The 14,683-nt window shown below is 35.9% G+C and overlaps 1 protein-coding gene across 1 annotated transcript; it reads right to left on the bottom strand.

Annotated features, from left to right (window-relative positions):
- Positions 1–83: 83 nt before the first annotated feature.
- LOC117782662 (vacuolar protein sorting-associated protein 11 homolog) lies at positions 84–2,781 on the bottom strand. The gene has a single exon (XM_034619688.1). The coding sequence runs from the start codon at positions 2,746–2,748 to the stop codon at positions 121–123; it is 2,628 nt and encodes an 875-aa protein (XP_034475579.1). The 5' UTR covers positions 2,749–2,781; the 3' UTR covers positions 84–120.
- Positions 2,782–14,683: the final 11,902 nt, after the last annotated feature.

Raw genomic sequence — 14,683 nt, 5'->3', positions numbered from 1 at the left:
GCTTATAATATAAACACGGATAAATCACTGAAACTTTGTAGGATTTTTCTATGTAAATTAACTTTATTTATTTCTTTAAGGTATACAATGTTGTTTTATAATTTTGAGTACAAAAAACAATCAAAAACAATTAAAGTTTGAATCATAATTTTCATCAAATGGGTTTTTGGGATGTTCTTTGGTATTACTAGTAAATGCATTATGGCTTTCGTCTTCCTTGCAAACTGTTTTAGCAAACTGTTCACCATCTCTTAATTTTACTATGCCTGAAGCAAAAACATTTGAAACACCCTCAATTATATCTTCAGGTTTAGTGGAAACGCCAGACTTGACGTTATCTAATACCAAGTTGTATTTATTATTGTCGTTGCACAAAAAGCAAAGGGTTGCGTCCTCCTTAGAAGTTGCATTATAATTATACGGTATGCATTCCTTGTGGAATGAATGCTGACATAGAAAATAGACTGAGGGCATGTGCAACGATTGACGGCATATATCACAGCAACTATTGCGGAACTCGATTGGATTTAATTTAAATTGGGATAGTAGAGTGCCGTTTTTCTGTATTTCTTCTTTGACGCTTTCAATACATTGAAGCTCAGATTTAGCGTCATTTAAATTTTTTTTGAACTTTTCTATGAAAAGTGATCTAATGTCTAAAATTTGTATGCTTTGCATACCACATACTTTGTGCAGTATCAAGAGCAATGATCGCGGACCGACTGTTAGCAAGTTTGCAAGTTTCGGATTTGCTTTAATATGAAGCTCAATGCTTTCTTCGTGACAAGTAAGTGGCCCAGGCTCTACACTATCTTGCTGATCTTTTGATTCAATGTTAAATAAATTAGCCTTACATAATATTAACACCATTTCAGATTTAAGAGGTGTTTGCTTTAAATATTCTTGAATTTTCTGTGTTGATATTTTTTTTTCACGCCAAAGACCTAAATAGAGAACGAGCAAATAATAATGAACGTTTTCGTTCCGATCGGAAAAATGATCTATAAAGTCAGCTAATAAGCTTGCACAAAATTCAGTATGATCTGAGAAAATAATTAAAAAAGGAAGTATATTTGTAATCTGTCCGTTTTTTACCAATGTTTGAACGGTCTCCAAAACCATACTGCGATCCACTAATAGCAGCTCCCTACCATATTCAAGGAAAAAATTGAAAATTTCTTGTTCGTCAGTATTTTGAAAAACCGACATTATGTTTTCCAATTGATTCGTGGCATTTAATAGACTTGAGTAATTTATGGATCCAACCAATAATTGCTTAAAATCAGCAATGTGAGTGCTATCATTGCGAGTCACCCACAACTGTTGAATTCGCAAGCTGAGTTTTTCGCGATCAATACACGTTTCAAGCAATTTTTTCTGGTCGATTGTTTGGTGTTGAGTTTTGAGTAACTTACTTAAGTACTGTTTTAGATAAACGTTGTGTCTGGAATACAACAGTTTGGAAATGATGTCGTATGGTTTGATGACCCCAATGGTTTGCTCAAATTCGCTGACTGCTCTGTTAAATGATCCTCTCATTAATAAATTATTGCCGTATTGCAATCGCACATGTGCTGCATTCTCACAGTTGTCACTTTCGGATCTTTCCAATATTCGAAGGGCATTATCGTGCATACACTTCGCAATGAGAAGCTTTACTTTATTTGCGATATTGTGCTCCTGCAACTTGTATATGTTGAAGGAACTGTTCTTGAGACTATCCCCTTTAGTTATGATATGGTATACATTTTTACTGATACTGATAACACAAAGCAAATCCTTAATTCGTTTGTTGAAGACAATTAATTTGTTTTCAACATCCATACATATGACCACGAAGTCAGAAAGGTTCTTCACTACGACGACAAGATGATGTCCTATCCATGAAATGAATCTCTTTTCCCCTCCAATAGCATAACAGGGTCCTAAGCCATCACGAGTAAAACAGAATATGGCATCATCTCGGCCGACAACGAGGAAAGATTCGGATCCGATCGGTTGAGAAATAGTACAGCAATGGTTGTGAATTTTTTTTTTGTTATCGTTATCGTTATCAAGATCGAATTTGGATTCCACGTTACCTTTATCATTTAATTTAAGGCAGTATGTCTTATCAAGGCAAGTTACAAACATGTAAACTTTACTGTCCGATGATTGTTCGTGATGATTGTTCTCAAATTGGATTCCATTTACAGCGCTCATCCCAATAATATGACGGCGAAAGTTCAGCAAGAGGTCGCGACTAATTTTACCAAAGTGCAGCAGAATGTCCCCCTTTTCGAATCCTATGCCTAGGGCAAGTACATTCTCGGGTCCCACGACCGCCACTTGAATAAATGTAGCTGCATTTTTTGTTGGGACGCTTTTTGTTGAGATGCATGCATGCGAGTCCTTTTTCGTCAAATTCCTTAGGTCGTATATATGAACCCATAATAAACATTTCTCGTTGTCCTCTTGTATTGTGGCAAGTATATTGTTTGTCGTTAGTGCACACAATTTAACTGGGTGTTGGCTGCTATTGCATTTAAAGCTAATCGACTTCTGTTTTTTTTCATTTTCAAAAATAACATGTACAAATCCATTTTCGTCACAAAGTACTGAGGTTGTGGTTGCAGCGGGTGGTCCATTGACACTTTTGGTTGAGTTGGAACAGTGAGCCGTAATACCAGCAGTTATAGTCGGTAATCTGGTAGAAGCTAATGCTATTATTTTGAACAGTTCGACGCTTTTCCATTCCAATACACTCATAGTGCCAATTTATGAGAGTGTAAACTAAGAACAAAGAAGCTGATAAGTGATGAACAAAAGAGTTGCATGGAATCGTTGCATCGAATCGTTTAGATTCAATTGAACTATTCACTCACGTGAACGAGCGAATTAAATCCCTGATCAGTGCTGCCATTTTAGTAGTAATGGCTGCGTTCACCAGAACACATCAATCAACAGTCGTCTATCACCTATTAAAAAAAAATTTTGATGGACTTCTGGTAAACGTCTTAACCGAATTTTTAAACAAAATCAAAGTTGTCATTTCATTTAATGTCATTGGTTTAAAAATATTTTGAAATAACAGAAAGTTTAATGAAATGAAAGCCAAAAGAGCAAGGGTACAGATTTGAAATAATATATGATATGAAGTAATAAGAAATAATTAAGCAATTATTGCACGCCCATTTAATAATTTAAATTTAAATTTAAGATTTAAAACATGGTAATTATCTATTATACGGTTCTCATCTCAAAAAAAAAAAAAAAAATCCACAAATAGGGGGTGATTTATGATGAATTTATCAGTAAAAATTAGATTGGGGACTCACTTGGTTTATTTTTAAAAAATCTTTGAAATTTTCATACAAAATTAAATTTTGCATGGTTGTATTGTGTAATTTGTCACTACTTTGTCCGTTTACCAACACTACTTTTGTAAGCGAATCTGGTTAAGTACCTAATTTTGACGCGCCCGATTTATAGTTGTTTATTTGCCATTTTTCGATGCCATTTTCCTACAAAAAAGGCTGTATATCCTCCAGAGACCAATAAAGTGGTTTCAGTATGTTTTCGTTTCTTTTGTTATTTTGGCTACGATTTGTTTTATCGATAAGAAAGCATCACAATCAGAGAATTCCACCGTACTATTTTGGTGATGACTTTTCACTCATCACAATCACAAAATTTTGGCATCATAATTGTTCATCACAGCCGTTCGTCAGAACAATCGAGCAAATTTCATAGATTTTCTGTTGTCGATAAGTTCTGGTGAACGCAAAAAAATATAAAAAAGAAATCTAAGGTAATCGATGTGTCGACTTTAAAACACACAGTATGATTATAAATATACACATATTCGGTGTTTGCAAAACACTTTCTTGTCTGTCCGAATATATATTTATGAGACACAGTAATGTTAAGACATCAATGAATCATACTTATAGGCTATTTCCACGACCACTCAGATTTGCCACATTTGCTCACATTTGAATGTTCCTCATATTTGGCTTTCCACGACCAAATGTAAATCTGTTCGGCTTCTGTGCACAAATTATAAAAAGCAGACATTAACAACATTTTATTATTTATTATGATATTATAATTGGCGCAAATTTAATGCCTACCGATTTTATTGATGAAAACAGCTGGTTAAGGTGACAATTGCTTTTTTTTACGAGCTTATCGATAAGCATCGCGTGCTCGATAAAAAAAAACTGAAATTCACCGGGGCGAATGGCAAAAAATCGGCTTATTTATTATTAATTATTTAGGAACCCCAAAAATATAATTACCACGTTCACCAGAACACATTAATCATCAATCATAACATTTGTGATGGTCTTCTGGTGGAGGCTTTGATGCAATTTATAGGCAACATAAAAAAAATCATATCTTTTCATATCACAGCTGCTTATATTATTTTAACCTGATAATACAATTTGACGCGAAATTTTATCGAAATAATTCTCAGACTTTGGTCTCATAACACCTTCACGGACAACTGCTGGCAAGGATTAAGTGGACAGATGTCATTATCCACCTCAACGATCGCCCTCCCAACCTATAGCACTGAATTCAACCAGACCGACTTTTTGGATAGATATGGGGCACCAAACGACGAAAAACACTTTTTTTTTTCAATGGCAGAGTTTATTTCAAGAATTTTTTAAATTTGGCTTTTTTGCTCTTGCCGTTTCTTTGAGGTGCGCCCACCTTTGTCATCATTACTGAATAACATAATCCCACAAAAAAACCTCTACACGAGGTAAAAGTCTAGTGACAAAAGGAATTTCTAGCCCCAAAATATCTGATATCCAATTTTGTGAAAAACTAAATTCAGTTTAATCTAAAAATTTTAAATATAAATATAAATTAATGAAAAAATGCGAAAATTGGCATTGTGCACAGTGAGCAAAAAGGGTGAGCTTCTTTGTACATAAAAATAACTTTTTGCGCAGTGCCGAATGCCAATTTTCGATTTTTTTTTTATGAATTTATATTTTTATATAATATTTTTAGATTAAACTAAATTTTGTTCGTAACAAAATTGGATATCAGACATTTTGGGGCTAGAAACTGGTTTCGTCACTAGACTTTTACCTCGTGTAGAGGTTTTTTTTCTGTGGGATATCAGAAATTTTTGCAATTGCTTTTGCTTTTGACACTGTAACTTTATCATTAATTAAGGCAAATAGTAAAATATATAAATTTAGTTGTTGAATGTATTTCATATTTAAAAAATAATTTTGTTTTATTATAAAGAAAACTAGGGGGCTCCACCCATTGCTCGCTTCGCTCGCGTTGCTACAGCCGAGCATACTCTTCTGTCGGAGACCCCGTACTTACTATGAAAAAAATGTTTTTCATACTAAGACTTGGATTTCGCACAATTGTCCTATGACAGCTATATGATATAGTTGTTTGATTAGAACCAACTTTGGTCAGGATCTATAAGTCTAACTTAAATGCATATTCTATTAGTTTGGTTACGATATCTCGTAAAACAAAAAAGTTTTTCATACTAAGACTTAATATTGGTATCTCATAAAACAAAAAAGTTTTTCACAGAACAAATTGATTTTCGCCCGATTGGTCCGATAAGAACCAACTTCGGTTAGGATTTTTAAAACCAGCTTAAATGTATATGCTATCAATTTGGTTAAAATACCTCATTAAACAAAAAAGTTTTTCAAACTTAAACTTAATTTTAACCCGATCGGTCCTATGACAGCTATATGATATAGTGGTCCCATTTGAACCAACTTTGGTCAGGATATATAAAAGCAAGTTAAATGCATATTGTATCAGTTTGGTTGAGATATTTTATAAAACCAAAAAGTTTGTCGTATTAAAACGTGATTTTCGACCGATAGAAAAATATATATATTGCCTTAACAGGTAATATCTTCAAAACCCCTCAATCAACGATTATGTTTTCCCCGCTAAACTAGCGGTTTTTTTCAAAAGTCGTAGAGCAATAATTTCTAGATTTTCAAAAAGAAATAAATCCCCATCATTACAGTTAAGATTCTTTAGCGCTTTGATGCAAACAGACAAACAAACTGTTTTTCGTTTTATTTTGAGAAGTCTTTAAATTTTCAAATTTATTTATCTTTTGAAGCAGTTACCGGATTTGGGTGATCGAGGTATCAATCGACGCGTACTTTTAATTTAAATTTTACTAAAAGGCCCTAACAGCCCCATTAGCTGCAATCATTTAAAATTTGAATTTTCATCCTCTCCCACTTATACCCCCGTATCTCATGACCCAGGTAAATTAGAAAAAGTTTTAGTATGCCGTTTTGTAAGTTAGGACTAAATATAACTCGATCTGATCGGACAGTCATAGCAAATTTTCCAAATTAGCTGTATATATTGATAGTCGCCTTTCGCACACTTCGATAAATATTCTCCATGTATTTTAATGAGTTATATCTTAAACAACGCTCAATTAATGCAGCTATGCAAAAAAAAATTAAAACCGAAGTTCAGAATTTTTTTTCGAGTTTTCCCTTAATTTTAAAGTAAAAAAGCTAAGAAAAAACTTAAGAAAAAAAAACATTTTCTTAATCCAAAAATTAATTGCTATTAAGCTACTGGCTTAAGTTTTAGACTGTATTTGAATGAATGAAATACAGATATATTTGTAAGCTTTCAAGAAAAATAAAGCTTTTGAAACTCGGTTTTGGCATTCTTGAGTAATGATGACAAAAGTGGGCGCACCTCTAAAAAAAACGGCAAGAAAAAAAAGCAAAATTTTAAAAAACTCTGCCATAGAAAAAAAATGTTTTTTGTAGTTAAGGGCTTCATATCTATCCAAAAAAGTGTGTTTGGTTCAATTCAGAAGAAAAAAGTCAAAATTTGTTGCCTAGTATAGTCGGCTATCGATAGTTTTAGCCGACTCCCTACTCCAAACTTTACCCAACCTCACCACATACCCATGTAACCCGAATAAATAGATTAATTTATCATTTTCGTTAACGTTATAATTTTTAATTAACATTAATAGTTATTAAAAAAAACAATCGTAATTTTTATTACCAATTAACTTTACGCGATTTTTCGTGTTTGTGTTTGCATACGATATTTAACATGTATCCCACCTAACAGAAATACACGGAATACCCTTAGCTTAAAACTATAAACAAAGAACTAATTCCCACAGTCTGGCAGCCCCGTAGACGCTGATGGCGCGAGCAAAACAGCTTAAAAATATACAAAGTGCGCAATTTGTGATTAAATTTACAGTAAGTGTTAATTTTTATGTGTAGTTAATATAATGTTCATGTGTGCTGTAATATGTGTAGTGCGTATATATAAATGTTATGTGTTATTTGTTCAGTCCCAGCAGAACTGGACCTCAAAGAAATATTGAGGAAAAGTTGAGGAACATTCCCTGGTCATTGAGGAAACATCGAGCCGTTTGTATGAAAATGATTGAGGAATTTAACATTGGGAGAAACGAGGAATGAGGAAGTTTCCCTATACATTTCTCAACGTTTCCCTAACAAGAAACGTTGGTGACTCCTCGTGGAACTCTGCCAAAAAATCCCCAGGCACTAAACTAAAAAAACAAAAATTATTTCGAATGTATTCTTTTTCATTGAGTTTTTTATTAATTTTTTTTATATTTGTTTTATTATTACATTTTTTACTTTGTTTTTTTTTTCTTTTAATTTATATTGTATTAAATTTTTGTTTTATTTATGGCTGTTCTAGTGGTGTTCGAGCCGGGGCCCCCGAACTGAAAAGTTCTGCTTGTCTGCCACCACACTCTGCGACTCTAACCATTGAGCAACGGGAGTTGAAGTTTGTTGCTTAACAATAATGTACCGATTGGTTCCAATTTTATGTTTCGAAAAAGCAGCGGCCAGTTGACGCCGGCAGAATCACAGCGGACGGCAGTTCGCGCTAGTGACGAAATCAGCACGAAGGGTGCGAAAGGCGACTAGCAATATATACAGCTAAGTTGAAAAATTTGCTACGACTGTCCGATCAGATCGAGTTATATACCGATCGAAAGGCTTAGTTCTAACTAACAAAATGGAGTACTCAAACTTCTTCTAACTCACCTGGCTCAGGAGATACGGTGGTGTAAGTGGAAGGGTCAAAATTTAAACGATCGCAGCTAATGTGGCCGTTGGGGCTTTTTGGTAAAACTTTTTATTATTTTATTCTAATCAGAAATACGTTTCGATTAATACCTCGATCACCCAAATCCGGCAACTAGTTCAAAATATACTTAAATTTGAAGTTTTTAGTGGACTTTTCAAAATACGATGAAAAGTCAATTTGTTTGTATGTTTGCATCAAAGCAGTAAAAAACCTTAGATGTCATGATGGGAATTTATTCCTTTTCGAAAATCCAGGAAAGTTTGTTCTGCGACTTTTTAAAAAAACCGCTAGTTTATCGGGAAAACGCTAAATCCCGATAATTTTTAGGCCCCAATAGTTTCCAAGCTACAGATATGTCCTATATATCATTGGAAAGGTGTGTATGAGAGCTTTAAGGCGAAACATTTTACAGGTAAAATACGGTATTTTAGATTACATTTAAGCGTTTTTTGAAATATTGACACATGACATCTTTATCAAATTTCAATAGGCTATAGTCAATAAAATTCCGTTTTTTAGTATATCACACTTATCGGTTAAAATTCGTTTCGGCAAGATATTACCGATTAAGGGCCGTTTTCTCATCTTGCTATCAACCTTACCGTCTAGACAAATTGGCTATCAAGGGAACTTTGATTTCCGCAAATTTTCCGACAAGTGTTGCTAATTTTTAAAATGTGTGGCCCTTTTTGTGGAACCGAGCTGCCAACTTAGTCACAATTCTTAATGTTATATTTAAATCAAGATGAGAGAACGAATAAAGTTAAAGCCTACATTTAGGGTAAGGTTCCCTATCGGTAAAGTAAGATTTAAAATTATGATGAGAAAACGGCCCTAAGTGTATATATACATATTACTAAAAGTTCAAAGAAGACAGCAGCAATAAAGTGGCATATCAGGAAACCTATGTAGCAGACAGATTTTGCGCGACAAAAGTAACCAGTGTTGCCGGAAAATTTTGTTTTGTGTTGCAGAAACAGCCAGCGTTGCTAGATAATTTAGTTTTGTTTTTTGACAATTCGGGCTTAAACAAGTTTATAGTTAATTTACACTGAGGCCGGTAAGCAAAAAGCCTTAGCTTACGGCGAAAGTAGTTTAGACTGATGAAAGGCCGATATTTTGACATTGTAAATTGTTCATTACTAAATTTATTATAAATTTTACATAAAGTTTGTATATAAATGTATATAACGCATCCATCATTATGTCCGACGACTAGTTGAATGCATAGTTGAATTAATGAGGAATTGACGGTTTACAAGGAATATTTCAAATATTAACTCGCCTTTTTTTGTGGTGGTAAATCGATTTTTTATCAATTTTTAGCCAGGGCTGCCATATTTTGTCAAAAAAATCGTCGTTAATGACGCCGTTAATGATACGGGCTCGCCTAAAAGCCTTTATTTTATTTTTTTATTTTACAAAGTTAGCTATACACAAGAATATTAAAGCTAAGTAGATAATAAGAGCGCTAGCGACCAGGCCTTCGGCTCTATGAAGGATTATATCTTATTTGTTAAATAACAATCTTGTATATATCTGTATATTTTATTTATATTTATTGTTGTGACGTAGGGTAAGATGGATGAGGGTAGTATATTTGGAAAATGGGCTTTTCTAATGCTAACTAATTTTTTGCAGGTGTCCAGCAGGTGTGCGGTAGAGAGCTCTAGACCACATAAGTGGCAGTTCGGTTTTGGGTCTCCTGACAATACATGGCTGTGGGTGCCACTGCTGTGTCCTATCCGGAGGCGGGTGAAAATAGTGTTTTTCGCTCGGGATGTGTTGATAGGGAACTTGACTTTCTCCAAGTTTGGGTTGCAGTTCCTGTATCTGTGATGAAAGTTAGCCCAGCTTTCGATTTTTTGCGAGTGGAGCTGTTTGAGAATAACTTTTCGCAGATCTTTTTCCGCTGAGGGGACTATCATGATTGTGGGGTACTTTGACATTGCTTTGCTGCATTGTCAGCCAACTCATTGCCCCTAATGCCTCTGTGGCTGGGAACCCAAAATATGTTAAGTTTTAGTGGGGTTTTTATTAAACTCTCCCGTATCTGCACGATTGTTGGGTTTGTGTTAGATATATTTTTGACAGATTCTACAGTCGATAGGCTATCGGTACATATAGTAAACTTTCCAGTTCTGCCTTGTGCGTAAACGATGGCTTTCAGAATAGCTTCTGCTTCGGCTGAAAATACAGAGTAGTATTCTGGTAGTGATCCTGCTGATAGAATTTTACCATTGATGTCAACGCATGCGAATGCAGTGAGTTCAGCTGATTTTGTTGCGTCAGTGAATATCCACGTTCGATTATCATAAAATTTCTTGGCTGTTTCATTATAAAATAGTTGGCGGAAAGTTTCCCCGTTTGTGTGATTTTTTGGAAATTCCTGTAGCGCGCAGTTAATAGAGGATTGTCTAAGAAGCCATGGAGGGGCGCTGGAGATTTTCGGTGTTGTTGGAGTTGCGATATTCCATTCTTTGGAGAGAGCGGCGCATCGGCGTATTGTGGAGAGGTATCGGTAAGTTCTCCGTTGTTTTATAGCCTTCCGTACCACAGTTTGAAGGAGCTGGTTGGGTGAGCAGAACATTTTCGGGATAAGCAGGGCTGTTGTTTCTGCAACTCTGTCCTCTATTGTTGACAAACCCGCTTCTGCTAGGACGCATTTTATTGGAGATGTTGGAAAGGCGTTGATACTGCGACGAACCGCTGTGTGGTAGGCTGGTTTAAACAGGCGGACACGTGACTTTGCGCACCAACCGAATATTGGCAACGCGTAATCTATTTTTGAGAGTATAAGAGCCCTGGCGACATTTATAAGACTATTTGTATTTATTAAGGAATGTTTGGAGCTAAGATATTTTATAATGTTTAGTTTTTTTTCAAGGTTATCTCTGAGATACAGACAGTGATTTTTAAATGTCATTCTCTTGTCGAAATATAGGCCTAATATCTTAAGAGCCTGGACGCATTCTATAGTAAAGTTATTAAAGCTTAAACTAGAGTATGTACATCTTTTTTTTTTACAAATGTGCAAAATTTTACATTTACTGGGAGATAGGGTTGCACCAGAGCCCAGACCCCAGTTGTATATTTCCTTAAGTATATCTTTTAAAATATTGTTAAGTTTTGTTAAGTCCTTGATTTTACTAAAGATTATGGCATCATCTGCGTACATGATTAATTGAATTTTTTTATGATGAGATACAATTTTGTTGATTTCTTCAAATGCTATAATGAATAGAATAACCGATAATGGCGATCCTTGGGGAATGCCAGTATATAAATTGTGATAGTTTGAAAGTACGTTGTTGATTCTGACTCGAAATGAGCGGTGGGACATAAAAGCCTTCACTATATTGAAGACTTTTGTACCCACCCCCCATTGTTCGAGTTGCTGAAGAACAGTATGGGCTTCCACGCGATCAAATGCCTTTTCGAAATCAGTCGCCAAAAACGTGACATGATTTCTTGAGGAAAGTAAAAGCCTTTATATTTGAACCTAACTGTCCAATTTTTGTATGGTAAAGGCCTACTTAAGGGCTCTATACCGGCTTTTTTTCGTTACGGCGTCATATCGGTCTCAGAGTAAAAAGACTATTAATTGACTTAAACTTATTGTGTTTTTCTGCAACGCATATGAAATTTATTTGTTCTCTTTATACCCTGAGCCCATGAAAATGGGCAAAAAAGACAGAATGTATGTAACAGGCAGAAGGGGGCGTGGTAGGCCCCCCAAAGTAAAAATATTCTTGATCAGGATCAACCATGTCCGTCTGTCCGTTCGTCTGTTTGAACGGGTCGATTTATGAGACCATAAGAGAGACTTCAAACTTGGCTTATAGGATACCATAGGCAGATCAAGTTTTGATTTTATTTTTGGATCCGAACACTATATCATATAGCTGCCATAGGAACAATACATTAAAAATGAAGTTTTAGTATGGAAAAGTTTCTTGTTTGTTGAGATATCAGATCCAAACTGATAAAATATGCATCTGGACTCGTATTATACATCCTGACCAAATTTGGTTAAAATCGATTCATCATTTCATATAGCTGCAATAGAGAAGCTCAATCGAAAATAAAATCTTAGTAAGAAAAAGTTTTTTGTTCTTTTAGATATCTTAACCAAACTGATAAAATATGCATTTAACTTAGCTTTGTACAACCTGGGCGAAGTTCTTTTAAATCGGTCTACTGTATCATATAGCTGTCATAGGAGTCCTATGATAGGACCGATCGGACAAAAATCAAGTCTTAGTTTAAAAAGCTTTTTGAGATATTTTAACCAAACCAATATAATATGCATTTATGTTGGTTTTGTTCATTCTGATGAGATTTGATTAAAATCGGTAGAATATAAAAAATAGCTGCCATAGGAACAATTGGTCGAAAATCAAAATAAAGTTTTATATAAAGATTTTAAATAATAATATAAATTAAGAAAAAAAATACGAAAATTGACATTCGGTATTCGATAATTAAATAAAGTTATTATTATTTTCGTGATAGCTCACGCTTTTTGTTTGTGTTTTTTTTGTTTTTATTAATTTATATTATTATAAAAAATTTTTATATTAATCTTTATTTTTTTCGTCACAAAATCAGAAATATCAGAAATTTTGGGGCTGGAATATGCTTTTGTCACTAGACTTTTACCTCGTTTAGAAGCTTTTCTTTTGTGGGATTATTACAAGACTAACAATGAAACTTCAAAAAAAAAAATGACAACTCCATCAAGTAAACGTAAGGGAAAATTACGAACAGGGAATTTCAGTTCTGCTGGGGTGCAATAAATTTGACCTTCCCTAACCAAAAGAGTTTTTTTGGGTCAGAGAGGGGGGCATCAGCAACAATTAGTAGTATGCATGTAAAATATATAGACACGCATATGCTTTACAGCTCTGGCTTAATGGAAATTTTTAATTCTATCTACAGGAGGCATGGAATCGTTCGACTTCAAAAAAATTCTGCCTTGTAGCAGCCACCACGCGACACAGACTCTCCCTAACCTCACACCCTTTTCCCTATCTTCTAATTCTTTTCTTATTGTTGCATCTGGGTCTGTGCAAATTAATAAGTGGCTTTATTTTTTTTAACGATATTTCGATAGCTCAAATCTGTCCAGCGCGGCCAAGTGTGACCGAAGGCTGCGAACATGAAGCAGGGTTGTGTCCGTCAGTGAGAGCGAGTATATGAGTGGAAGATAGAGAGAGGAATTATGCTTGTATTCGTTAGCGACTGCAGACTGCACCGACAAAGACAGGGGCGATCGGCCGTTGACGCGCTTGGGACCGTTGTGCGTGGGCGAAAGAAGGAGCATGTAGGCAAAGGGGGAAGTGAGGGTATGCGACGAATTAGCGAGCTTAGCAACAGCATGCTTTTGACATGCATCTGATTGTCTGATTGGAAACTCGAGCGTAGACGCATGCGCTGGGAGTTTCGTGTGCCCAAAAACAATTCGTGTGCTTTGCAGAATAAATACAGTCTAATATATATGTATATACAAGTTAAGCCTATCCGTTATCCCATGATAACGGAATGGCATCTTTACCTAAACATAATTAGGTTCCTGTGAATTCCTTGGTTTCTTTGGTTGCTTGGTGTGCTCATGGAAGGTTTCCCCAATCCAGCGTCTATTCCCAGTCCCAAGATTGAAGTATCGAAGGCTTTGTTTAACGTTATAATTTATTGTTCAATAGCTTATTTTACGTTAATTAATTTGTTCAAGATTTATACAAGTCTCTTCCAAGTCCCAATTAAGTCTAACCCTAGCTGGCTGAATTTTTTCACAGCAAACCTCGTTGCTCGTCTTGGTGTTGGCGTCGACGTCCGCGTCGGTGCCCGTCTTGCAGACGGTGCAATATGATCATCCCGCGTTGTTGTTGTTGCGCCGTATTTCCATACAGCAAATTGCTGATCGTAAGCATTGGGCTGTTTGGCCCCGAACTTGCCGGTGTTGTGCAACAGCGGATATGGTGACCGCTGTCTCAGCGAAGCCGCTGTTTCGGCGAGTCAACGGCACTTAGAATGCTGACTTGGCGGGGGGGGGCGACGAGGGAAGTAGAACGCTGGGCTGTAAGCGGATATTGCGACAGCTCTTGGAATGTGCAGCTCATCGCGGGGGGCGATGAGAGTAAAGGGGGAAACACTGCACTGTTAACTCCTCCCCCTTCAAAGATCTGCGTCCCACAGATCAAGGTGCCTTGGTGGTGGCTGTACTGGTGGCCTGTGCCTCCAGTTCGTCTATGCCCTGATGTGACGGGATTCCTTTTGTAGAAGTGATCTTCCTCCACACCACGTACAGTAGAGCGACTATAATGAGTGTCATCGCAGCTTCTGTTAGAATTGAAAACAAAAAGTTATTGGATATAGTTGACAATTTCTTTAAATTCTGAAGGCTAAAATCGTGGACGTATTTTAGTGAAAGCTTATATCCAGCGGCGGTGATTTTCGTTAGCACGGCAGGCATAGCCATCACATGAGTTGATGAATAGCTGCTGTACGATAGATTTCCGATGTTGACGGTCTCGTTGTCATACTGGATAATGAATGAGCCCAAAAGCTGATGGTTCCC

Source organism: Drosophila innubila (assembly GCF_004354385.1).
Source record: "Drosophila innubila isolate TH190305 chromosome 2L unlocalized genomic scaffold, UK_Dinn_1.0 5_B_2L, whole genome shotgun sequence".
Taxonomy (NCBI): domain Eukaryota; kingdom Metazoa; phylum Arthropoda; class Insecta; order Diptera; family Drosophilidae; genus Drosophila; species Drosophila innubila.
This window is presented reverse-complemented; position numbering and strand designations above follow the sequence as displayed.

Excerpts from the sequence above, each read along its gene's own strand:
- LOC117782662 (XM_034619688.1), bottom strand. The coding sequence starts at position 2,748 with ATGAGTGTATTGGAATGGAAAAGCGTCGAACTGTTCAAAATAATAGCA.